At 49.4% G+C, this 25,751-nt stretch overlaps 6 protein-coding genes across 8 annotated transcripts; 1 reads left to right on the forward strand and 5 right to left on the reverse strand.

Annotated features, from left to right (window-relative positions):
- Positions 1-644: 644 nt before the first annotated feature.
- LOC128723546 (uncharacterized) lies at positions 645-1,983 on the reverse strand. The gene is made up of 2 exons (XM_053817298.1): positions 915-1,983; positions 645-838 (listed from the first exon to the last, which is right to left on the reverse strand). Exons 1-2 carry the CDS (start codon positions 1,981-1,983, stop codon positions 645-647), a joined length of 1,263 nt encoding a protein of 420 aa, XP_053673273.1.
- A 580-nt stretch (positions 1,984-2,563) lies between these two features.
- LOC128723780 (uncharacterized) lies at positions 2,564-3,948 on the reverse strand. Its single transcript, XM_053817544.1, has 2 exons — positions 2,862-3,948; positions 2,564-2,788 (listed from the first exon to the last, which is right to left on the reverse strand). The coding sequence occupies exons 1-2, from the start codon at positions 3,946-3,948 to the stop codon at positions 2,592-2,594; spliced, it is 1,284 nt and encodes a 427-aa protein (XP_053673519.1). The 3' UTR covers positions 2,564-2,591.
- A 327-nt stretch (positions 3,949-4,275) lies between these two features.
- LOC128725336 (CCR4-NOT transcription complex subunit 1) lies at positions 4,276-12,411 on the reverse strand. 2 transcript variants are annotated; one of them, XM_053819070.1, is made up of 11 exons: positions 9,808-12,387; positions 9,721-9,738; positions 7,879-9,624; positions 7,707-7,789; positions 6,991-7,620; positions 6,555-6,899; positions 5,865-6,422; positions 5,552-5,793; positions 5,261-5,471; positions 5,037-5,185; positions 4,276-4,962 (listed from the first exon to the last, which is right to left on the reverse strand). In XM_053819070.1, the coding sequence occupies exons 1-11, from the start codon at positions 12,215-12,217 to the stop codon at positions 4,866-4,868; spliced, it is 6,489 nt and encodes a 2,162-aa protein (XP_053675045.1). In that variant the 5' UTR covers positions 12,218-12,387; the 3' UTR covers positions 4,276-4,865. The 2 variants fall into 2 exon arrangements, with proteins under 2 accessions (XP_053675045.1, XP_053675044.1); XM_053819069.1 differs by having other exon boundaries at positions 7,707-7,829; positions 7,898-12,411.
- Positions 11,481-20,856, forward strand: LOC128725338 (glia maturation factor beta). 2 transcript variants are annotated; one of them, XM_053819073.1, is made up of 3 exons: positions 11,481-11,495; positions 19,241-19,328; positions 19,541-20,856. In XM_053819073.1, exons 1-3 carry the CDS (start codon positions 11,481-11,483, stop codon positions 19,858-19,860), a joined length of 423 nt encoding a protein of 140 aa, XP_053675048.1. In that variant the 3' UTR covers positions 19,861-20,856. The 2 variants fall into 2 exon arrangements, with proteins under 2 accessions (XP_053675048.1, XP_053675047.1); XM_053819072.1 differs by lacking the exon at positions 11,481-11,495 and adding an exon at positions 19,015-19,148 and having other exon boundaries at positions 19,235-19,328.
- LOC128725337 (exocyst complex component 3) lies at positions 16,125-18,617 on the reverse strand. The gene is made up of 2 exons (XM_053819071.1): positions 17,442-18,617; positions 16,125-17,366 (listed from the first exon to the last, which is right to left on the reverse strand). Exons 1-2 carry the CDS (start codon positions 18,411-18,413, stop codon positions 16,125-16,127), a joined length of 2,214 nt encoding a protein of 737 aa, XP_053675046.1. The 5' UTR covers positions 18,414-18,617.
- Positions 20,857-20,904: 48 nt separating the features above from the next.
- LOC128723781 (probable ATP-dependent DNA helicase HFM1) lies at positions 20,905-24,207 on the reverse strand. Its single transcript, XM_053817545.1, has 2 exons — positions 21,409-24,207; positions 20,905-21,153 (listed from the first exon to the last, which is right to left on the reverse strand). Exons 1-2 carry the CDS (start codon positions 24,205-24,207, stop codon positions 20,905-20,907), a joined length of 3,048 nt encoding a protein of 1,015 aa, XP_053673520.1.
- Between the last annotated feature and the right edge of the window lie 1,544 nt (positions 24,208-25,751).

Genomic DNA, 25,751 nt, shown 5'->3' on the forward strand with positions numbered 1-25,751 from the left:
AACTAGCTAGCTTTATGACACCTCATGGAACTGGCTGTGCAGTTGTGGGAAAACCTAGCGCGGTTGCTAAGAGTGACCCACGGCACAGTCCGCAATGGTTCGTCATTCATGATGCGAGTGCTATGTATATTTTAGCATGGTGATAAAACACCCACCGGAAATAAAAATAAAACAAGAAGCACTAGCTCGAGCATCCTTCCAGCATTAGGCTGTCCGTCAGATAGATGTTAGATGTTTGGAATGTTTGTCATAGGTTTCGAGTTTATCTTATCGTTAAGATTTATACTGTCCATCTGGTGCGGGCACGCGCCTTCGTTGATGTTGACCGATGCAATCGTTGTCGGAAGAGATAGCGCAAGGAGACAGCTATCAGCTGAACAAACTGTACATAAATTTGGGATTTTTATGAATGACCAACCGACGGCAGACTCTATTTTTTGACGTTTTTCTTACGTAACCTATTTTTCTATCCCTGTATTCATGACATTTTCTTTTCCTGTAAGTCTCCATTTGACCACACTACCTGACATGTCGAAATGTACTCATCGTTAAATTGTATACTGTTTCTAGCAAGTTTTACTGAACAAATCTGTTAGTATTCTACTCCTGCCTAGCGGTTGAAATTTGATTGCAAACTACTTCCATCACTTCATGTAACCACGAGCGTGTAGACTATGCAACAACGGTACCACAACCTGCCGATATTGGGCACCATTGTACTGAATGTTTCGGATACGTTCCGCTTGCTCCTCGTCGAAAAACGCTTCGAAGTTCACCTCGACATCAGACGATCGCTCCATCATTAAGATCGGCAGCAGCGAGATGGCACAAGCGAGTCCTAAAATCAAATGCCCATCATTAGACCACATACACCTCAAGGATCTCGATCACCAGGGGAAGGACCGTTGGCTCACCGAAAAACTCGTGTCTTGCGTACTCCTGCTTGATGTCATCCAACGTCGGCAGCACTGAATGTCCGGCTTGTCGTAATGTTTCGCAAAGCGTTCGGTGGTACAACTGCAGCAGATCCTCGAGCCGATCTCGCCGCACGTCCTGACGCGGACAGTTGTACAAGGAGTACACCAGATCCAGCCCAGGACTCCCATAGCACGATAGCTGGTAGTCAACGAGCATCACTTCTTGGACGGCACCATCCTCGTCGTACCGGAACATCATGTTGTTGCTCCACAGATCACCGTGATTCAGCACGTGGACGCGAGTTCCTGGTTGACGCGGGTTGACACACTCAGCGATACGTCTGCTGTACGTGGGCTGAAGAGCATCTAAAGCCTTCAACACTGCCGGTTCCAGCTCATCCCAACCACTCGCAACCGAGAGGAACTTCTCCAGTCCCTTCTGGAACACCTGCAGGATGCGGTAATCCTCAGGCTTCTCGCGTGGGTTGTAGAACCCGTACGAGTATCCCTCAGCAAGCCGCCGCTTCTGTTCAGGACCCTGTGCCGCGTACAGCATCGATGCGGCGTGAAATTTAGCGATCTTGCGCATAACCAGCTCGAGATGTGCGTAATCGAGACCACCCTGCGTTCGATCGCACATGCGAAAACCGAGAGCTTTCAGATCCTCGAACACAATCGTTCGTACGGGTTCGGTCGTGGCGTAGTAACACTTGGCGCCAAATCGCTCACCATTCGCAGGTACTAGAAGCCGGGAGAATTGCGGTAATAGCTGCATGAAGGCTTCCGTTTCCTTACGGAACGCATCCAACACGTCTAGCGTGGCTCCACGATCACCTACATCCGGCATGCACTTGGCTAGCAGGCGCGTTTCGGAAGCACCTGCGTCATACTGCACCCGGATCCAGAACACATCGCTCAGGTAATTATCACCGGAAGCCGTCGCTGGTCCGGCACTAAACCGATCGATCGTCACCGTCCGCTGGAGATCGTTCTCGAGCGAGCTCTTGATCAACGACTCCGTCAGATAGCTTGGCAGCTGAGGTTTCGCTCCTTCCAGGGTGGACATCTCCGGTGGTACTGATGGGTGCCACGGCACGATCGCTAACGAGAAGATGACTTCCACGGCCCACTGGCAATGATTTACCATTTAAGCGTAATTGTGGATCGCTTGCGGACGCGAACCTGTAGCGGCATGATAAGCGCTTTTCGCGAGATGGAGTGGCAAACAAACCGACCCCATCATCCAGCGAAACGCTAATTACACACTGGATGAAACTGGACGGAAATACGCCACCGAAAGCGGGCACGCGGCTCATCAAATCCGACGATATCCGCGCCGTACGGAGATTAACCGAGGATCGCTTGGGTGGGAGGCACGAGCCTTCTAATGAGGCGTTTTTTTTTGTTCCGTTGTTGGTTCTGGCGCTAAATTAACGGGTCATAAAAACGGTCATTTTTCATTGCGTGATGCCAAAGACTCCCGTGTCACCGGGCTGCAGCAGGAACGCGATCACGTTTCGTGACGTTTCGTTCGTGTGAGATGAAACCTTTGACTGATCGCGCTCGAATAGTAACGGACAATCACTCAAACACCACACGCAAGGGACTGAAATTGAATTATGACGTTTATTCTTCTACAGGATTTCTTTGGCAAGGTGTACCGAGATAGGACGGCTAATCGAGTAAACCTCTCGCGTGGAACCGCTCAAGAATCGGAATGACCGACTGACGGTACAGCTTCCCTTGGTACTGAATGTCACGAAGCTTTTCCGCGTGTTGCCCTTCAAGCAGATTATCGAACGAAAGCTCGGCATCACATTCCGTGCGTTCCATCATTATGATCGGCAGCATCGAGAGTCCACTAACCAAGCCTGAGAATGAAAGAAAACCTTAAGCCAGGTTAGCAGGTGTGTTTCCAGGTTAGCAGCAGGTTTGAACGCTTACCGATGAATTCATGACGGGCAAACTCCTTCAAGACGTCGTCAAACGTGGGCTTCCGTTGCTGATAGCCACCAATGCGCAAACCCTCACACAGCGATCCATAGTACACCTGCAGCAGATCGTTGATGCGATTCTCACGCACCTCAAACTGAGCGCAGTTGTACAGGCAGTACACCAGGTCCAGTCCTGGGCTGCCATAGTTCGAGAGTTGGTAGTCGACGAACATCACTTCCTGGACGATTTCGTCCTTGCCGTACCGGAACATCATGTTATTGCCCCACAGGTCACCGTGGTTCAGCACACGATAACCATCCTCGGGTTGATCATCTCCTTCAGCCGAGAGACACTCAATCACACGACGCGTGTAGTCGCTTTGCAGCGCTTCCAGCTTACGCCAGATGGTGCGATCCAATTCCGGCCAATTGGCGGATACTTCCAGGAACTTAACCAACCCATTGTAGAACATCACAAGCGCTGGGTTGCTGGTGGTGTCTTCACCTGGGCAGGCTATACCGCGCGAGTAACGTTCGGTGAAAAGCCGCCGTTCGGTTGATCCTTGCGCCACATACACCATAGAGGCCGCGTGAAAAAGCCCAATCTTGCGCATGATCAACTCGCAGTGAGCCAAATCCAACCCACCACGTGTTCGATCCGCTAGCTGGTAGCCGCGATGCTTCAGGTCTTCGAACACGATCGTATCCACCGGTTCCCGGGTGGCGTAGAAGCACCGTGCCCCGAACTGAACGCTATCATCTGTCCGGCCATCCGCCACTATTCGGGTGAACGTGGGCAAAAGCGTACGGAACGTGTACACTTCCTTCGTGAATGCGTTGAGCTTTTCCGCGAAGGTTTTGATCACTTCCGCACCGACGACGATTTTGGCCACGAGCCGGATCTCACGGTCACCGTTGTAGTGGACAACGATCGTGAACACATCACTGCTGTAGTTGTCACCTGGTTTCGTTGCGATTTGAGCCGTAAACCCGTCGACTCGGACTGCGTCATGGTTGAGGTTTTCCTCCAAAACGCGCTGCAGAAAGGGCACGTCGACGAAGGCCGGTATCCGCTTTTCAACACTTACGTTGGCCATTTTGGGTTAGAGCAAGTGATGCGATCTTTTCACTACCGAAACGCGAATGCACCACTGAACGATGGATCGCTCCACCTTCTATCTAATCAGTTTCAGGAACGAGAACTCCTTCTAACACCATTGCACAAATTTGCTCTGCTCGACGGGCCAATTGAGTCAATTGATAACGCATGACATTCTATTTAAAACAAAATCTCCATGCGGACGAATTGCGTCAGAGATAAAACACAGACAAAGGGGAGTGAGAAGTGAGAAATATAATCTTCAAAGACCGTGCGAAAAAAATCCTTGAGACGCGTGTGGTAGATTTCAAAATCGAATCCTTTATTTATTACAATTATCGTTATGCTATACTGATCTAAATCTAACATATGCAACTACGTCGGACGCATGCAATAAAACGGACAGCCGGGCTTGATAATAACCGACGATTTGCTAAGTTTTACACATCTGTACATCTACATACATTCAGCTTTTTCGTCGAAACTCAAGCAGCACCATCGCCGGGCAACCTGTTACCTTCGGCGGCCACTCCAAAGATAACAGAATCGGCATTCACACTCTGCCATTTGTTTTTTTTTATCTCCAAAACAATGATGCCGTAATAATTTTTCACATAAATTTTACACGTTTCTTCCTTGAAGTCCCGGCATAGAACGGCTTAGAAAACATGCCTTTCTTATGTTTCTGTTAAAGTGCTAAAATAGAATGCCCTATGTATGCGAAAGGGTTGCGTTCTCAATCGTTTTATAATCTCCCGACCAATAGCGGTCCGATATTTTCGTTTGACTCTATCGTATGCAGTTCGTTCGGTATCGTTCCTCCGTTTTACAATTCGCTGGGCGGTAGAAGGGCGGTTCATAGTGGGTTAACACGTATTATGTCGCACTGTCACCACGCCACACCGCCGGCAACTTTTAGTTGGTCACCTCTGTGATGTCCGGATCGACGTTTTGAATCTGCTGCTGGCTCTTGCTGGTCACCATGCATGACTTTGCTACCGATTCGAAGAGCCTGGAAGAAAGAGATCCAACAATTAAGATAATGAATCCGAACGAATGTTGGCAGGGTCATCAAGTGTTCCTTACCGCTCAATTTCCGGAGCACAGTGTACGAAATCGTGATCCCAGAACTTGTAGACCGGATTCTTGATCAGCTCGATGAACGTTATAAGCAAACCCCACGGGTGCGGACGATTCACGATCAGACGCTCGAGCAGGACGCGCGTTATTTGCTCCTGCGGGTGATGAATGTAAGCATCGATGTTAAGAAATGATGTTAATCCATCCGTTCCACAGCCAGGACAACTTACCTGGATCGCTTCCGAGTTGGCTTCCCCAAAGAGGTAGAGAATGCAACAGCTGAAGTAGTGCGTGTGGCTGTTCGGATAGCGCAGCTGGTTGGCGATCGCGTTTAGGAACAGATAGCGCCCCTCGGTGTCCAAATCGACTGCCAGGTTCTGGAAAATGTCCATGTGAGCGCTGTGCATGATGGTGGCCATCGTTGGTCCCAAATTTTTCGATCTGCGTAACGATCATAAGAGCGAACAAGAGACTTAAAATCACAAGCCTGAAGGAGGCTGTATTTTTCTTCTAATTCTTACCGAATATGAGCAATGGCTTGGGTGCCCACGTACAGGACCAGCGCATTCATCAGCGGAATATTGTACCGCGATCCGACTTCGTTCGAGATCTGGAGGTTTGAGCGCAACTCCGACAGGAAGGTCACGGGGGCTCGGGCCTTCAGGTACGAGTCCAGGTCCTTCTTGAAGCTTGCCGGTTGAATAGCAGCGGCGTAGTTGATGGAAACTCGTGGCGATCCACCAATGTCGTTCAGCATATCAACCTGCAGAAATAATTCAGCGAATTAATTAATACTCGTCGGTGAAAATACTAATCCTTCGAGTGCTTGCGTACCTTCAGGTTCGGTGTGAATGGATCCGGAAGGCGCATGTTACGCGGGTACGGTGAAAGGATGAGGTTACGCATCTGGATACAGTTCGATGGGATGACATCACAGAACGCAAAATGATAGTCGCACAAAAACTCGGGGAAATCGTGCAAAAGCACAAGCAGCACGCGCAACGTTCCCTTGTACAGATGCTGCACTGGTTTAGCCAACTCGGCGTTGCGCAAGAACGGCGCCAGATACTTGAACAGATCGATCAACAGATGCGAATACATGTTCCATCCCTTCTGTTGCGGGATCATCGCAAGTATGCGACCGATGAAAACGCGGTGTGCGATCAGCTCCAGCCAGGAGTAGCAGAATCCGGGCGCGCAGGCCGGCCGCAGGATGTGGTACGTGTGACAGAAGGCCGTAATGACGCTGATGCTAATGTTCTCCAGCACCGGATCGTGCGTCGTTAGCTCAAGGAAGAGCATGCCAAAAATCCGATGATAGCCCAGCTGCTGGAAGGTGGTCGCGTGCACTTCTTGATCTTGCAGCAAAATACCCACCACGATACCGAGAATCTATGCGAGAAGGAAGACAGAATTAATCAATTAAAACCACAAGACTACAGAGATAGGATGACAGGGGACTGGATATGTCATTAGAATAAGCCTAAATTAATATTCAAACTACGTTGGATACAAATCACCAACCTTATTTAACAGATTCAGCTTCGTGTTGTTGTTGCCATTTTCGCCCGAGTGCTTCACCAGAAGCGCAATCAGCCGCACGTAGGCATCGATAATCTGAAAGATTTTTGCCTTCGGCTCGTTGATGTTGCGATAGGTCAGATCGATGCAGTATTGCGTGGCGAAGCGGAAGAATCTCGTCAACGGCTCGTCGCCCTTCAATATACCGTGCATGTTCATCTTGTTCACGAACACGCTGAAGCCCTTGAGCGGGTCGCGGCAGTGATTTGGCGACAGCACAATTTGGATCCAGTCCTTGAGCAAAAACTCGGCGCGTTCGATGAAACCGGGCGGATCTTCGATGTCCAACTAGATAAGCGTAAAAGGAAAACAAACCAACCCACATGTAGTACAAGTAGTGGATGAAAGAAACATGAAAACGCCGCGAAAAGTAACCTACCCGTGCCTGTGCAACACCCGCGTGGATGTAAGACGTCGGCCCAACGATGGCGCGATCCATGAAGAACGAGTTGGAATCGTAGTTGGCGCGTAACATGTCAATCAGCTGCCCCAAGCCTTCGGGAGCACGCGGATGTGCCATCAGACGGTGCAGCATTTCGATCGTACCCGCCAGCTCGTTCTCAGTGATAACCGCATTGTGCCGCTCATCGATAAAACACGTCTGCAGCAGCTGCATCGCAAATACGACCGCCATATAGTTGTTACCGTTATCCATCAGCTGCACAAGCATCATGTCGAACTGTGGCATGTTGACGAAGTTGGACGAAATCAACATATCGACCGCTTCCACGTTGTAGCGCAGCTCTTCGCGGCACTCCAGCATATACCGCGTGATTGCCTTATTCGTCCACATCGGCCCGAACAGCCGATTGTCCTGCATGAGGCGCATCACGCGCAGATGAATGTCCCGGTACTGCTTGATATGCTCTAACTGATCCGGAATGTTGACCAGCCCTTCGAGTAGCCCTTCCACCGCTTTGTTCAACAACGTGCAACCGGTTATGTTATCCAGCGTTCGGTGCGCGTGTATCAAATACTCCAGCAACTGTTCCATGTTGTTCGAATGAACCTGTGTCAATAAGAATTCAATCGTTAGTAACAATCCCATGAGACGAAATCGATTTGCAACTCGAGCCTGGCGTCATCATCACTTACATGTAGTATCGGAATGAGACGGGTTGCTTTGATGAAGGCGTCCATTTTGCTAGCCAGCTCGTCGTACATTGCACCAATTTCATCTGGCGTGACAGCAGAGAATGGCATAGTTGGCAGTACTTCCTAAAACAGAAAATAAAACAATCCGAAATCAATGTTTTGTCATTCTCACTAACGAACATCAAACCTACCGGCAGTTTGGGTGCGAACAGAGCGGCATCGCGTTCCGTGATCGGCAGAAAACCGGGAATGTTCCGTGCGAACTCCTCATACACGGCCAACTGGCTCGGCGAAACACCACCCACATTGAGCCGGATACGTTCCGGCATCCGCTCCGCCTGATAAGTGAGCACACTCGCGTCACAATAGCGCCGGCCCTCCTGGCGGGCGATCTTACGCAGCTCGAACTCCGGCGACAGAATCTTGTCCATCTCGACCGCTACCTTCTCGATTGCGGTCTTCTGGATGAACGCTGATACCAGCTCAACGTTGTCCAGTGCAAGCTGGTTCGCGGCTGCATCGATAACGTCCTTTTGTGCGTGGTTCATTGCGGCCAGGAAGCCCGTCTTGATGCTGTTCTGAATTCCCTGTAGCATCTGCTCGCGACACGTGATCATTGCAATACCCGCCACCAGACTGCGGGCCATGTTGTGTGCCGATCTTCGCATACGCGTTTCGTCGGAATCCAGGGCGAAGTCCTTCCGGATGATTTGCTCGCTCGTCTTGGACGCGATCTTCACGCTACGGTCGACGATCGGTGTAATCCACTCGGATATCGTCCGCTCGAGGGCGCTCTTTACGATCTGCTTCAGGTGGGCATGCGAATGCACGATGGCTACGTTCGGCTGGTACGTGATGTGTTGGCTGATGCTGCTCAAGTTCGTGATGTTAATGTCCGAATAGTGGAACCGTGGATCTGGAGGTCCAGCCGCGGCCAAAGACGGATCCATCGCTACGTTGGCCGGGGAACCAGCTGGCCCACTGGCACCCATCTCTTCGGCACCGGGTGGAAGCTGTGGTACGCCCGCAACCACACCACCAGCACCTCCAACGGCAATACCCGCCACTCCAACGCCTGCCATCACCGCCGGTGACTCCTTGGGAGGCTTCGGTTGAGACAGCTGGTACTCGATGTTTTGCGCCCGCTCCGGATCTTTCAGGTAGATGGCGGGCTTCAGATCGCTCACGTCGATGTTGAGGTTCTTGCACAGCACTTCGATCTCGAACTTCAGATTCAGCTTCAAATCCGGTTCCTGGTGCAGCTCCGCCAACAGGTTCATGATCGACATCGTCCACGGGTTTGGCGGCTTGAAGACCTTGCTTTTGGCGCACGATTCCAACACCTTCGCCACGAACGGCACGACATACAGCAGCTCCTGCTGGCCCTTGTTGTACGCTTCCACCAGCAGCGACTTGAAATCGATATCCAAATGCAGGATCGGTCTGTTCCGTCCGAGCGTCATCATGCCCAACCAATGACCAAGGTTCTTTAGCAGCGATCGGTCGGAGAAGTTCGCTATGCCCTTGTCCGATCGCAACAGCACCCGGATGTTGCGGAACGTTTCCTTCGTGACGAGCTTGTTGATTTCCGGGATCTTGAGCGCGTCGAGGAAGTTCGAGTACAGTACGTGGAAGTTTACTTCGATTGAGGCCCGCTTCAGCACCAGGTACTGCGCCAGCCAGATGTAGTAGTCCTTCTGCAGGATCTCCTTGATCTCTTCGCACTTCTGCTGCAGATTGATTTGGCTGAGATTGTTGAAAATGAACGCCGTTTTATCCTGAATCGCGTCCGGTGGAGCGATGATCTTCTCCTCGCGATCCTGCGTCGCCACCAGCAGCGTGTCGATGTTCGTAGCATTAGCGATCGATTTCACACGCGGTGGTTGTCCACCACTACCACCACCGGAACCACCACCACCTCCGCCACCAGAACCACCGGCTCCGCCACTGCTTCCACCAGCTGCTCCAGCCAGCTGCGATCCAAGATTGAGTTTTCCCGGTGTTCCCGCGCTACCACCTGTGGCTGCCGCAGCTGCTACTGCTGCTGCTGCCGCGGCCGTTGCCGAAACGGACGACGAGACGCCGGCCAGCGTGAGATTGCTGGTGCCCGTAACCGAGTTGCTCCGGTAGAGCGGGTTACCCACCGGGCCACGTCCGGCCGCGCCACTTGGCATGAACTGCAAAATCGACGGAGGCAGTGGTCCCGGACCGAGCGTCTTGTTCGGCGGTTCCTGACCCTGCGCACCGAACTCGATGTAGTCGACCAGATGTGACGGAAACTCGCTGAAGTGCGCGATCGAGTGTACGTACTCGCAGTATTTCGGATACAGATGCAGCTTATTCTTGAACCGATCCAGCGCCGTGATGCCGAAATAGTACATCTTCGAACCGTCCGGCTTTTTCAACGCGTCCAGCACACAGCGCAGGGCAAGCCCAAGCGCAACGTACGTCGTGACGAGATTGCGCTCCACCATACCTCCGAACAGCTGAGCCGTCGTCTGCAGCTCCTTGTCTGGGTATTGTGGAAAGAACTTGTACTCCTCGAACAGGTTGCGCAACATGCACTGGTACACGTCGTTTTCCCGGCGATTTGGCGAGTCCTTGAACCGCTGCAGCATGTCCAGCACCTCATCGATCGAGAGCGTTGGATGTGGCGGAAGGTTGTAGATCCGCTGGAAGTAGCTATTCGCTTCGTCCTCCACCTCCTTCGACACGGGCTGCGCTATGTCGGCTGAAAAGGGGGACTGAGTGATTCCAGCGTTCGGCATTCCACCTCCACCACCACCGAGCTTATCGTTCGGCGTTTGCTGCAAACGACCGAGTGTACCGGCTTGTGCGGCGGCTGCTGCAGCAGCTCCTGGTGGAAGTGGCATCATCGGGAAAGGACTACTCGATGGCAACAACCGAGAGGGTGACGCAGGCGTTGCGATGATGTTGTTGAAGCTAAACGCACTGTTGCCGCTTCCAGGCCCACCGATGCTAATGCCACCGATGTTCGCCGTCAGATTGTTGAGCGATTCCACCATAGGCGGCAACATCTGGCTGCCCATTGCAGACGCACCAAACGCATCCAATCCTCGGTGGGTTCGCATGACACCCGGCGGTGGTGGTTGCTGCTGCGGCACCTGTTGCTGCTGTTGCTGTTGTTGCTGCTGCTGCTGTTGCTGGACACGCGTCTTCGAGTTCAACAACATGCCATACTGTGTCATGCTGTGGATCATTTCCGAGACTTCCGGCGTGTAACTGCCGATGCAGGCCTGCAGACAGTTCAGGATGGTGCTGAGGGTTTCCGGTGGCAACTGAGCTGACTTGGGTATCTGCTCTTCGCTGAACTTTCCGCCCATGATCTGTGGACAACGGCGTTGCAGAAACTTAAGGATCGTTTTCACGAACGGCTCCCCGTGATCACGGATCTTATCTGCAAGCCACTTTTCCAGCTTGAGATACTCGCGCCGCGATGCCAGGCAAGCGAGATCGATAATAAACATGTACGTGCGAATGTTTAGTAGGTTCGAGAGAGCTTTCAAGTCCTGCGCTACGTCCAAAATGCGCGAAAGACGCGACTGATCACCGTCACCGAGCATGTACCAGTCCGACATCGCGTGCAGGATGATGGGACGCAGCGTCAGGTTAAGTGTCGTTTGGTTCCAGGCGTGATGCAAGATCGTACCCGAGTTCGGGTGGTTGCCGAGGAAGATTGGCACCAAGTTGTTGAACAACTCCTGCCGTGCCGTCGTCATCGGCGGGTTTATTTGCAGCAGAGCCAAGAACAGAATGTCGGGGCAGAGCGTGAATGGTTCTTTGAAGATTTTCATCACCTTATCGCTCAGGTTGGCGTGTTCTGCGATGTACAGCAGCACATCGACCAGGTGCAGCGACATCCACGATGCCACCAGCTTGTTGTCCGTTTCCGGTGGCGTCTTGAGCAGCTCCAGCGACACGCTCGTGTAGATGTGATCGGCAAACGAGTAGAGGTCCGGGTTTTTCAGAATCTGCGAGATGATCGACAGTTGCCCTTCGGCGTTCGTCCACCGCTGGTAGAGACACTCGACCGGCAGATGTTGGCCCATATTGCTCGACTGCATGCCCATCTTCACGATCGTCAGCAACAGCGATAGTCCGGCGCGGTCCTTCAGCATAAATTCTGGATGATCCAGAGCGAGACACACCTCCTTCCAGTTCAGATTCGGTACAACCTCTTTCAACGCCTGCACCAACACCTCCGGCTTCCACGTGGTGTTCTCCGATGCGGACGAACCGCCGTTTCCATCCTTGCCCTTCTGACCCGACGGATCGCTACCCTGCGGCCAGAAAGCGCTTGGCGTGGGCAGATTTATGTTGCTCTCTGAGAGCGTTTCGTGCGTTAGGCACATGGACGATACGATCTTCGCTACATCCTGCGGCGTGATTTCCCGTCCGCCAACTTTCAGCAAGTGGTTTCGGCAGTCGTCCAGTGTGGCCGTGAACGAATAGCCGACCTCCACGACCAGGTTGGTCCAGGAAGTTTTCATGATAGATGATTGCAGGATGCTGTGTGTGTTGATTTTTAGAATTTCGGCGGAGATCTCCGAGTTTTCCGTGTACAGCAGTGGTGCGAGAATGAGTGGTACGCGATCACGCGGGAAGTCGCGACACAGCTGCTGCCGAAAGCGTGCGTAAGTTTGATCGGACAAACCGTACGACGCGTGTTTGCCGTAGGAAACGAGCGACAGTATTTGTTGCAGGAATTCCGGCGATACGTCGTTTAGACTGCCTTCGACGTTATTAATGAGATCTGTTAAATGAACATGCGTGAAAGAAGAAGAACCATAAAAGGCATTTAGCATTATTTTAAGCATTTACACAACATTGTATAAGAGCATGAATGATGAAATAATACATCCGTCTGCAACATGATCTGTTTAGATTGAAAATATTGCATCATGTATGCCTATCTCAAGTGTTGGGGGTATGGAAAAGAGCTTTTTTTTTGCTATACTCACCAGAGTCGATGTAACTTTCTATTAATCCAGTGAGACAAGTCTTGAGGTGCACTTCCGCTATCCGTGCCGTCTCCGGGAGCTTCGAATTGAGTAGGGCGATCGACAGGGCCGTCTCCTGAACCGGAGTACAGGAAAGCGTTTTCGATATCTGCGTCAGCAGAAGCGCCGTTGGCTTCAAAGACTGCAAGAGTTCCGGGCGATGGTGTTCCCATGCGCATAAAGAAGACGCCCGTCGTGGGAGATAAGTAAAAGAACGCAAATAATTACGGATGCCATTAGCGAGAGAGCAAATCTTGCTTATGCTCCATTCATTCGATTCGATCGAAAATCGGCTACGCAGTACGCAGCAGCACCATCGCCACCATTATTCTACGCCACTTACCTTTTGCTGCGGGAACGGATTGTCGACGGCAAAGCAAACGTTTGCGACCAGCTGCGGTTTGTTTGTCAGGCTCGCGAGTTCTGTGGCCAGCAAGCGAGCCTGCCAATAACCTCTGGAAGCGTAATGTGAGTCGTCCCCGAAGTCGATCGATGAGAATAAACAACGCAGCAGATGACGGTCGGCTTCTAATCCGAAATCCTTCACAAACTATAGTTGGGCGAAGGTTTTTGTAGGTTCGATTGATGATTTTTTGGTTTGCGTCCGTTGTTCCGAGAAGTTTGGATCAATAGAGAGAACCCAGCGTGTGGGGGGAAAGGAGATTCAAGGTAAAATGTAGAAAGTACCACAGCCAATGAATGCTGCAAGCGCGGCGACGGAGAGTTGGCGGATGTGCAAGGTGCTGGGAACCGGAAGCTACGGATTACACCGGATGGACAGTTGGCCAGTTAACACGGACGATAAGAGAAAAAAAGACAACAAAGACTGCCAATCCTCACCACAGCCAAATTTGAGGGGGGCGGTTCTGGCTTTCCTGCGCGTTTCGGGGCTCGCGTTACAAAAAAAAAAGGAACTCGGGGAAGCCGTCCCCCGTACGTAACGTTCACTCGTTTTTTTTGTCACAAACGATGCAAAAGCTTATTCTCCGGGGAATGTGCCATCGTTAAACTGTTTTTGCTAATTTGCGGACACCACACCGCAGCCCAAAACCGTAAATCTACTCTCGACAAAATCCAGTTCGCTTCTATTTCCTTCTCTTCCGACTAAACCAACATGGCGGTCCAACTATGGACTGGCATCGACTGGCATTGACAGCAAACGCCGTCACGCTGGACCTGACAGCTCGGTCCAGACAGGGGAGCGAGCCCTGCAAAACGTCATCCAAATCCTTTGGGATAGCGATCTTTAGGTCCTTGGGAACCGCAAAATATTAATGTTAGCGCGAGTTTTGCAGTCACTGTAGTGTACCATGAAACACTAAGGTCCGAGGGGATAGTTCAAAAATGTACTGAATTCGATGCAGTTGCATATACAACCAGCACTATCGTTGGTTGCTAAGGAGACGAAGCTGCATGGAGCGCTGCTCATTTTTCCAGCGTATTTGCCTTCCTAGGGTTAATGCCATTTGTACGGATACTATTTTCACAAGTGTTTTGCACTATAAACAAATAGCAATGCAATGTTAGCTGTCGAGCCAACGAGCACGAGTGCATTTTATGGCGGTGACAGAATGCATTCGTACACCATGTTTGGTGCGTTTAGAATGCAAGGCGCAAAGCTGGCAATAAAATCCTCCAACCTCCGGTTACAATTGTACCCATTTTAAGGCAATCTTTTGCATCGATCGGGTACCACCGAAACAATAAACAACCCTGTGACGTGGGCCACCATCCAGCAGGAAATTAGAAGATCTAATCCAATAGTTGACACAATCAGGCACCACCAACACACTGGCAGCAAGGGCACTATTTTTTCGTAATGTTTGTGCGATAACCGAGATACAATCGAGACTCACTTCCACAATACACGACCCGTTGCGCCCGTCAAAAACCCCGTGTTACGAATTTCCTATAAATAGATTCTTTTTTCTCCACTGCGATATTGCTGCACCCGCTGCTATTGTGTCGTTTTAGAGCAATTTAGCGGGTGCGATTAGGATCCAGCGCTGCACGGTTACAGTGCAGCGTGAATAAACATTCCCCCACATCTGCATCCGAACAAGCCAACTTTCTCCGGTGACTACTTTTATGGGGCGCGACGATTGCCCCATATCCGCAGATATTCGCTCGTCTCCGTCGGGCGCTTTTTGCCTCGTAACGACAGGATACAGGGAGTAAATCCCCGATCGCACTTATTATCAACGTACCTGCGATAACTGGCGTGTGGTGGAGGCAGAGTTCTTCTTGTTCACGTTCGACACTAAGTAACCTATCTGCGTTAAGGCGTATGTGAAAGGCTCTTGGTTCATACTTCCATCCAAATCGATTCCGAGCGCGTACAACACCGTGGTTGCAGCCCTCCCCAAGTGTGCACGGCAAAATAATAGCAGGGGATCCTGCGGCCGAAGGCTGACTGCGGCTCTGCTTCTGCTACGATGAGTGCGTTTGCTAGGGAAGCTGCTCACGGGTCGAGCAGCACAGCTTCCTGCGTTGCGAGGCTGCTGGTTTGTTGTTGAGTCCTTTTCTTTCGCTAGGGGTGGTAAATCGCGAAGGGCCCTCGTTGGCGAACCGATGATGCAAACAGACGACACTTTTCTCCTCCGTTCGATTTGTTGACGACGACGTTTGTGATTGCAGATACGATCCCATGCCGGGTTGGCTCATCGGTATTTTGATGTCCGCCATGTTGTTTATTTCGAAATTGCCAATTTAAAAACACGGGCAATTTTTTGTATTATACATGGAAATGACGATGTTAACAGTATTTATCATTATTTTACAACAAGTTTTTATTTTTATTAACGAATATTTCCGAGGCTTCTACCCATATTTGTTCTAAGATTGTTCACGCACCAACTCCGTACAACTAAAGGATTGGTTTGCAAGGAGGTTTGCAAGTTGCAAATACTTTCAACATGGATATAGCTTTTAAAAATGTCCTCTTATTTTATTGTTTTGTTTGAATAGAACCGGAATAAATATTTTTATTATATTGAATGTCCTTGCATGATAAAAATAATCGGCAACCGGTTTTTCTGATCAGATCCTGCATCAGCCCTAATATGCGATGTTGACAATGGAATTTCGAATTTGTTAAAAAATTAACCAAACATAAATGAAAACAAATAACATAATTCGTGATACGGTGGGCTTCTTTCTACACCATACTGAGAAACTGGAGATTTGAACAGGTGTTTCTTTAAAGTGTAGTTCTGAAACTGTTTTATATTGGGTCAATCATTTAATTACATCTCTAATTACAAAGTAATGAACCACGTGTTCCACCGTCGTAGGAGATTATAACATTCTCTGCAACAAGTGCTGGGTTAAAATTCTCGATATATTGATTATATATTGATATATATTGATTTCAACAGACGGGGTACATAATTGCTGTCTACCACAGCTTGTCGGAGAACACGATCTCTTTGAAGATTGCATCCTGCTTGTCATGACTAATGGTCGATTTTCTCGAAACCAGCGCATCCTGTACCTTTTCCTTCAGCTCGCTGCTCTTGAAATCGCTCCGCATGTAAAATAGTCGGACAAGATGATCCTCTGTTATCGATGGGTACGACGACAACAGTGAATGCAGATCGAGCACGAGCATCTCTGTGTCACAATTTAACAGCCCAGCCAAGTTGGAAATGACATCGATCGGAGAGTCACCTTTCGCCACATTTGGTGCTACCTTCTCGAAGAACACCCTAATCTGTTTCGCTTCTTTAGCAATCTTCTTTGCCAACGCCTCACATTCGGCTCGATTTTTGTTCAGCCTCTTCGACAGCATCGCCTTGATGTACCGCTTCGCCACCAGCTTTTGTGCCTCTCCGATCACGTACTCGAAGTTGGCCGCTCGTAGGTGGTTGTAATCCTGAAAGTAGTCCTCGAGCGTGACACAAATCGTATCGACTGAGACGGAGGACGCCGTCCACTTAGCGGTGAACAGCTCGTTAAAGTGACCCTCCAAGTCGAGGAAAGCTTCCTCCAGCAGGAACAGCCCCGTTTCGTCACGCAGCGTTTGATACGTTTTGACCAGCTTCTCGAACTCTTCGTAGTGCTGCGTCTTCGATTTTGGCCAGTACAGCTGCTTCAGCTGTTGAGCTATCTCGATCATCTGCTGGCAATTGTTGACGATCGTGATGATGTGTTGCGTAAAGAACGGAGCCTGGCTGCGGTCGCGGAAATGCCGCTCCTTGTACTCGATCACCGCCGTTCGATAGATGTGACCGTATTTGGTCATCTGCTGGATGCTCAGAATGAGCGCGTTAAACGTGAGATCGGAATGAGTCGTATTGGTAACTTGGAGGTTTTGGTCAATCATCTGGTAAATTATCATCGGCGCCGAGGTGTGATAATACTGATCGCTCGAATCCATCTCGACCCCGCTGATCCAGTCGGTTTTCTCCGTTTCCAGGGTCTTCGTCATCCACTCCTGATAGTTGCGTTCCATCGTGCGCAGATAGGCCGTCTCCATCTCGTGCAGCCGTTGCTTGCTGACCAACGGACCTGCGTCGGACAGATCGATCTGCAGGTCAGGGTGTTGCATCAGTTCGCGACCGGGATATGTGTTCATGATCCACGACAGAATCGTTATGTACTCGTTGCCTTCCAGACCCGTCTGTATTAGTTCCTCGAGCTACAACAGATAGCACACATACGCATCGGTTTAACGACTCGATATTCAACCAATGAGCCATACAGGATTACTTACATATTTCGACATGGCGTTGTGGTACATCTTTACGTACTCATTCAGAATGTTGTAATGCGGAGGAAAGCAAGGCACGCAAAGCGACTTAACCACACGCAGGTCCTCCAACAGGAACTGTCTCGTTAGCTCGAGATCTCGTACCAACCACATCTTGTTGTCGGACCGTTCTTCAAGCTTCGAGCCCTCGATTCGCTGCACGACTGCATCGTTCAACACGTCCAGAGCCTTCTGGCGCCAGCGTTTCGGGCGTCCAGGTGCGATAAAGCCCGTATTTTTCTGTTGCTGCAACGCGAACGCATCCGCTTTTTCCTCTCGCTCGATAATACGGAGCGACGTGACGATAACGGTTGGTTCCTTGCGTACCGTGTTGAGCGTACGCTGCAGGACGAGGCGAATTTTCTTCTCAAGCGTCACTGACACCGTCTCGACCTTCTCGAAATACCGCTTAAGGGTAATCTTGTCGTGCGCGTTCTGCTTGGGAAGTTTGTGCAGCTCATACAGCAGATCGTCGCGTGAATTTTCCAAATCCGATAGGCACTGGTGCGCGTGTAACAGCTTGTCCTCTTCAATCCACTGCATCGCTTTGTCCACACTTGACTGGACGGTGAAGATGTGCTTCAAATTCTCCATCGCCGTCATGTACTGGGAATGTTTGGCGTTCTCATCCCGGACGCTCTCGAGCGTATCGTAAACGGCTGGTACGTCCGCAAGCATTGCAAAAGTGTTCTTCATCCGGTCACCGATCTCCTGGATTTGATCCAATGCGGTTTGTAACTTTTTTACGCCAATCTTCACATCATCAGTCTGATTTTGCATGCACGTCTTCAGCTGCGCGTCCATGGAGAGATTCTTGCGATATATGCGGCGACGGTACTGATCCACTTTTTCCATCTGGTTGGACCGTTGGAACATATTTTTCACTTCATTCAGCGCCGCTTGCCGGGCCTCCTGGTGAATCTGCTCAAGATCCATCCCGTGCAAAGATATTTTCTCGCGTGATACTACTTAGATACTTTGAGTCAACAACAAACCGATGACGTAAACAAACTGGGGTTCACCCTCTAGATTGCAAACGAAACTTATCTTCTTTCGAACTGATGTATATGTTATGCACTGAAATGATAAAAAATGGAAATACAATGTGAAACGTGAACAATTTGAAGCCAAAACCTAATTTGAATCGTTTCTCACTTGAACATGGTCAATATACAATAAAAATAATCATTCGTGTTGACATTGTTTACAATCGGCACTAAGAGCATGTTCACAGAGCACGTGACACAATGGCGGCTCATAAGTTCAACTAGGCTGTTTGTTTTCTTGATAATTTTGAATAAATCGATCCATGCATAAAATATGAATAGACCCCACATAAAACAATCTTTCCAACAACTAATAATATGTATAGTATTTCATTTGAAGCTATTTTAGACTGCATGCGTCGTAAAAAAAGCATGCTGCCATGAGCTCACCTTCTCTGCTGTCACTCCGACAGCAGCGTATCCGAGCAAAACACAAACAAAGAATATAGGCGAGGCGCTTTAATCAAATTATAAAAAAAAATAATCGCAACCGCGGCAATCGTTCCACCAGCGCGCTTCGACAGTAACTTGCTCGTTTTGTTTGCGCTTAGTGCACGAAGGAAGCAGTTTTGTAAAGTGATCTGTTCCAGGTTTATTTTCCCCAGCATTTATTCTGCTTACGATGGTAGGTATATTTCTTGGGTTCGTCACCTGCATACGGGATATACGCGTCAGCTAATTGCATCTAATCGACCGTTTCCGCTTGAATAGACCGAGGCGCAGATCTGTGATATTAGCCCAGATGCAAAGGAGCAGATCAGCAAATTTCGCTTTCGTCGCAATGCCTCTAACACGGCTCTGATCCGTAAGTACTCACTTGTTCGCTCACCCTCCTTCCCAACCGATTATCGGTCGCCGGTGGGGGCGCACGTACATGAATCATCACCCTCCGATTGATAATGGGTGCAGCTTTCGTGATCGTAGCGGAACGAAACCGCACAGTGAAACGCTCGATTTACTTGCGCCTCCGTTTCTGCGTCTGCCCAGCCCGTAGTAACATTCTCGCTGATATTTCAGTAAAAATCGATCGCGAAAAGCAGCTAGTCACCGTGGACGAGCTGCTGGACGATGTGGGAATCGAAGAGCTGCAGGAACAGCTGCCAAGCCACCAGCCACGCTTCATCATCTACAGCTACAAGATGGTGCATGATGACTCACGGATATCCTACCCGATGTGCTTCATTTTCTACACCCCACGGGACAGCCAGATGGAACTAGGTATGCTGTACGCCAAAACGCGTATGGCCTTACAGCGTGAGGCGGATCTGACGCGCTACTACGAGATCCGCGAGCTGGACGACATGACGGAGGATTGGCTAAGGGAGAAGCTGCGATAAACTGGTGCCACTTTGCGAAACGAAAACCACATCACCAGGGAGAGCACCTTGCACAGGCATACACACACATCGCACACGCACAACGAACGTGCACGTATCGCACCTAGCAATGAATGATAGCCCAGTAGAGATTCGATAAGGAGTTTGCCAAAAAAAAGAAGATAAAAAACAAATCGAAAAAAAAGTACTCCAAATGCCAGACAAAAATAATCAGAAACTAACAGCTTTTAGTAATGGGTTTTTTCCAACCCGCTTAAGAGTACGGTGCGTATTTAGACAAATTATTAACGTAAACGTATCAACTAGCGCAGTATTTCTCGAACGATTTTCCGTTCCGTTCCGTTCGATTCAGTACCTCCAGTAACTGAATATCATCCGGGACGAGTAGGAGAGTAAACAAAAACTACAGACCACTAAACGGCTTTTGCTGACAAAAGATACAAACAAATCAACTACATATGCAGGAATATTGAGATAGATTATTCGTATGCAACGACGATATTATATCGCGTGTGATAGAAGCTAATAGCTACTAACCAACCGTGTCCGTGTTAGAAGATGAAGTATTCCTACCCGCGCTTAGAACGCGGCACATTACTCGTATCGTAGTTTACTAGTGCGAGCGCGAAGAGCAATAGTGCATTAAGTATGTCTTTCCGTTTCTAAGGCGGCACAATTTACCGAGACGAGTACAATATTGATGGTGATTTTTGTGTGGAATTTTTGTTCGTTTCCTTTGTTGCGTTTACTGTAAGCGTGATACAGCGTTGTATCATTTTCGACTGAATACAAAGACGATCGTGACAAGCGCGCGATAGAAACGCCAATAGTGATCACAAAACGGCTGATGAGAATAGCGTCATGACATCCTTCCTACGGTTAGCGTACCGTATGCCGAGGCATTCGGCGACAGCGTAGCGCTAAAATAGGGCTTTGATTTGGTCATTTTCCTGGCCTGACCTGTACTTTAGTCATTGTGTTACCGTATAGCGTATCATCGCAATAGATTGAACATTTTTGATATCATACTCGAGGACTATTTAATCACTCATCCACATCCGAACCAAAGACGTCGGCGGCGGATCCTAGATCGAACTTTTTCACTCTACGCTCCTCACACAGGATCGGCTCTATTTCATCTATCGGTACCTTCGGCGGCGTGGGCAGTGTTTCTCGGTGCTCTATGAATATGTTGTAACGTCTGAAACAGTCTACGATGTCGTGGAGTGGGCCACAAAGCGCAAAGCTTAGCGTGCACCGTTCCGACTGAAAGCTGTTTTTGAAATCTTCACTCTGAAAGAACGATTTTGCTCTGAGGCTTTTAGGAACCCGTGGAATGGGCTCGGGCTGAATACAGCTAGAGTCATTAGAGGATAGATTAGACTCACTGAGATTTGCTGGTGGAATATCGATCGTTGGCGGTTTCTCCAAGGAACAACGTGGAATAGCTTTCAAAATTGAGCGAAGAGGAAATCCTTGTTCAGAGGATATCATGCCGAGTGAGATCTTAGGCGCGGGAACAGGGATATTTATGGTGTTTTCGAATACGATATTATCGTTTGAAGCAGTCGCGTTGAGAAAGCTTTTCCCTATCGTCCAGTCAAGCCCCAAAGGCTCATTTGCAAGTGACACGTTATTGTTCAGCCGAGAAAACTCTTGCGCAGGTGGTATGGAAATCGCATCGATTCCGAGCATTGATTCGTTCGCCGACTGATTCGGAAAGAAGTTCGTTATAGTCGTTTGACGGTGTTTTGTGGTTTGCGGTTGCTCTACCAAATATAGCGTATGTGAACTGTCGAATCCCGTCCAGTTGTGGCAGATGAGGTGCGCTGAGAGATACTCAACCGCTGTGTCATTTAAAACGAGGGGCCACGTACATCCCATCACCGGGATATTTTCCATCGTGCATTTGTCCTGATGCAACAGGATCCTGTTGGCGGAATCTCCAACCAGAACACTAAAGCTCACCGAAACTTCCGGATTGTAGTTCGTGTTTTTCTGCACGATGGTACACGAGAAAGTGGCCTGCTCTTGGTCCGTTTTTGTTAGTTCAATCGAAAACTCCGGCAAGCCACTGACGAAGCTTATGATATCGTTCCCTACCGGTGGTTGTTTCTTCAGAATGCATTCGATTTCTCTGGGATCCGCATCACGGATGGCACGGAACGTCACCTTCCCGCGATCCGCTAAATGACGTGCGAGTTTCGATCCGATCTGTCCTAGTTGCTTCGACAGGAAGGGACTGTCCTTCCATAGCTTCGTCTGGAAGCTCTGCAGCAAAGAGGTCACGCTCACCAGCGCCTGAAAGCACCCGTTCCCGTACTGAGCCTGATTCGCGGCCAACAATCCAACGATAAACCGCGCTATGCGAGCACCGAGCGTGACGATTTTGGCCGCTTCCTGATGCAGCCCGTGATCGTGGATGGCCAGATTCCCAAACATGGCTTGCACCAGACAGTACACCTTTCCACCGGTTGTACTAATGCGTCCGGTTAACGGAAACCGTATCCTTTCCGCTTCCTCGTCGGCTCCATCGCAAAAGGAATTCGTCTTCGAAGGTCGCGAGGCGTTCAAGGCGTTAAGGACCTTTTTCTCGCTTTGCCGACACTTGTACTCGTTAAATTCGTTTGCTCGCGTTACGAGAGCTAGCATTTCCTGCAGCGATTCCGTTCCCTTTAGGTCCGCTTGGAGTAGTTTCATCGTCTGAAAGGATAGTTGATTGCGCGCCATTAGCCGGCCACATGGCGTAGACACGATAGCGTTAGGACGGCGATTCACAATCAACCCACTCTCTTCAAGGGATGCAATGGTGTCTGTACACAGCTTTGACATTTCCTCCTCAATATTACGTCCGCCGGTGAGCTTATAGTGGGTCGGATTTATCCTTCCACGTACGTAAAAAAATGTAGAACGCATCCACTCCATGACGGCCGGTTGATCGTAGATGATGCCATGAGCAACCTCCGAGTTTAACAGCTCCGGAAGCTTTCGATGCAGCTGTGACTCAACCGGAGCCATCCCAGAGACGGTTTTCCGATAGCGCACCACATTGGCGTCGCTGGTTAATATGACCGCAACACCGTCCTCACTGAATTCCGCCCGCCCGGCACGGCCTATCATCTGCAGGAGGTAATTGTCCGAGTAGTCCTTCCCGGCATGGTTGAACGTCGATTTAACGATCACCAGGTACGCGGGCAGATTAACCCCCATACAAAGCGTGCTGGTGCAACAAAGCACGGCAATGTGGCCACTACGGAAGTGCTGCTCGATGAGACTGCGATCGTTGTGCAGCAATCCGGCATGATGATAGGCAACGCCTTTCGTCACACAATCCTGGAGCGTTTTGTTCGCCAAATTACCGGCCAGTTCGTGCAGCATTGGCCCGGCCGGGACGATCCGTTTCATATTCGAACGGGCCAAAAAACGGGCCGTCGTTTCTACGCTCTTTCGCGACGTGCAGAAGATGAGCGTCGGTTTCTGGCACGAATATTGCTCAATGATGGCGGGCAGTTTGTAGTTGAGGTTTTGTTCGAACATGAACGTGTTCGTGGTGCAAGGATAACCGATCACGTGTCGCGCTATTTTAGTTGTCCGGTTCGTCTCATCGAACGTAAACGGAGCTACGTTTCGAATGCTCTTTAGCCACTGCGCAAAGTCATCTACGTTTGGGATGCAAGCCGATACGGCAATGAAGCGGATTGATTCCGGTGTTCCGTCGGCGTTCAGTTGCTCCCGATGGAGGCGTGAATCAAGGTACTTCATTCGGGACACCACCAGCTCCAGGTTGGCACCCCGTTCGCTGTCGCTCATGACCTGAATTTCATCGATCAGGAACAGCTTGATGGGATGAAGGACGGTGGCTACACTCTGGTCGTCCCAGTGTCGCGTGAACACTTCCCACTTTTCTGGCGTGCTAAGGATGAGCCGGTAATTAGCCAGCTCCGTGGAATCCTCCACCATATTGTCCCCGTCGAACTGAATGCAGTTGATTCCTAGTGAGGTGAAGCGTGCCTTCCAGTCGTGATACTTTTCAGCACATAGCGATCGCGTTGGTGCAAGGTACACTATTCTGTAGCTTCCTTTTGTTTCAGTCGCAAGCTTCAGGATGGCCAGCTCAAGGATAACGGTCTTGCCGGAACCGGTGGGTGCGTTAATCACGATAGAATCGCCCGTTTGCAGCACAGTCTTGGCGACCGTCGTCTGTATTTTGTTGAACGTTGTGAGTTTCGGGAAGGCTGCTCGATAGACCGGTTCTAGATCGTTGACGGTGAAAGTTGAAGCGATATTTTCTGAGTTGTGCTGCTCCGAAGAATGTACCATTGTTTGCTCCCGTGACAGTTGTGCCATGTTGGGATTGGTATGATTTCGTACTACAAGAAACACATAACTATCTTCAGCATCATTCTTTAGATGACTACGACATTAACTCACCCACGAAAGTCATACTGATGAGTGAAGAAAAAGAATACTTCTGCAGTAGTGGCCACTTAGCAAACAGGTTGATGGATAATTCTACCGGCAATGCTAACTAGAATGACAAACATGCGTTGCTAGGATGAAGGAGAATGATATCTGCGGCTACTATGCTTCGGTTGAACTTTTTTAGTAAACACAAACAGTCACCAAACAGAAAGATTTACTAATACCGACAAGAGAATTTAATAAATGTTTGTATTATACTAAACAGATAATTGAAAACACAAAAGCTAGTAGTAACAAGTGTAACGGTTTTTGCAGAAAACAGATAAACCATGTGTGTATAACACTTTTAAAACCAAATGCACAACAATATAACTCAGTATGGATGAATTTGCGAGTGGCATACAACCGTATAACAATAGAGAATTCAAGATGTATAACACACGGATGAATAGCGTTACATGCGTTACAATGGTTTTAAATTTTGAAAAGTGTATTCAAAATCGCAGCTATCTGTGGTTCGGATAAAATAACAACAAGGATAGAATTATTTCGTATAGTTTTGGATTATATTTTATAACAAATATATATATGCCTCCACGAGCGGTATATTAGCGATATATATATGTATCGTGATGGTAGTTTTTTGTTCCTTATCGAGTACACAGTTATGGGAAACTACTTACACAAGAATTCGAGAATATCTACACATGTTTTTCATGATTACCAGAGCAGGGGAAACGCATGTCTAGCAAACGTCGCCGATCGTCCCACGCGCCCTACAGTACGGGCGGACAAGTGCGCCCGGTCCCACCCACAATGGCGGGCTCTGACCACGTGTTCCGGTTCACTACCGATGTCGATTTAATTATGCTCCTCGTGTGCCAAACGCGACGCTCGTTACGCTTCGATTGCTGACGGAAGCAATTGCAAAACGTTGCCTATTTATTTGCACTATTTCGTGTTGCTATTAGTCTGATGGCACCGTTGGCCCGCATGCACGCACAATTGCATCCGTGCCTTCGCTATTTTTTTCCCTTCTTCTCGTTAATCGCATTCCATCGGCAGCCCAGCTATGCATCTGATGCACCGGTGCGCTTGCGGACACGCTTGAAAGGTGCATTTGCGGTGCGAGTGTGACACCGAGCCGGTATTTAATGTGAAAATATTATCATTCGATACTGTCATCGATTATGGAAAATCGTTCATAAATCAATTCCCTTCGGGCGACGCCGAGGGGGGACCGGGTTTTAGACCTAATGGTTTCCCGGACCCGCTGATGCCGAACGGCCTTCCGGCCATCGTCCGCCCCGGTAGCTAATTGAATACATTTTAGCTGAAAAGAACGCGCAAATGCACCGCAGAATGAACTCGCTTTTTGTTTTACCCGCAACTGCATATTAATGGTGGTGGGGCAGTGAAGTAAAAAAAAACAGTAAACAAAGAACTAGACATTTTCAAATGCATCATCA

This window comes from Anopheles nili, chromosome 3 (genome assembly GCF_943737925.1).
Source record: "Anopheles nili chromosome 3, idAnoNiliSN_F5_01, whole genome shotgun sequence".
Lineage (NCBI taxonomy): Eukaryota > Metazoa > Arthropoda > Insecta > Diptera > Culicidae > Anopheles > Anopheles nili.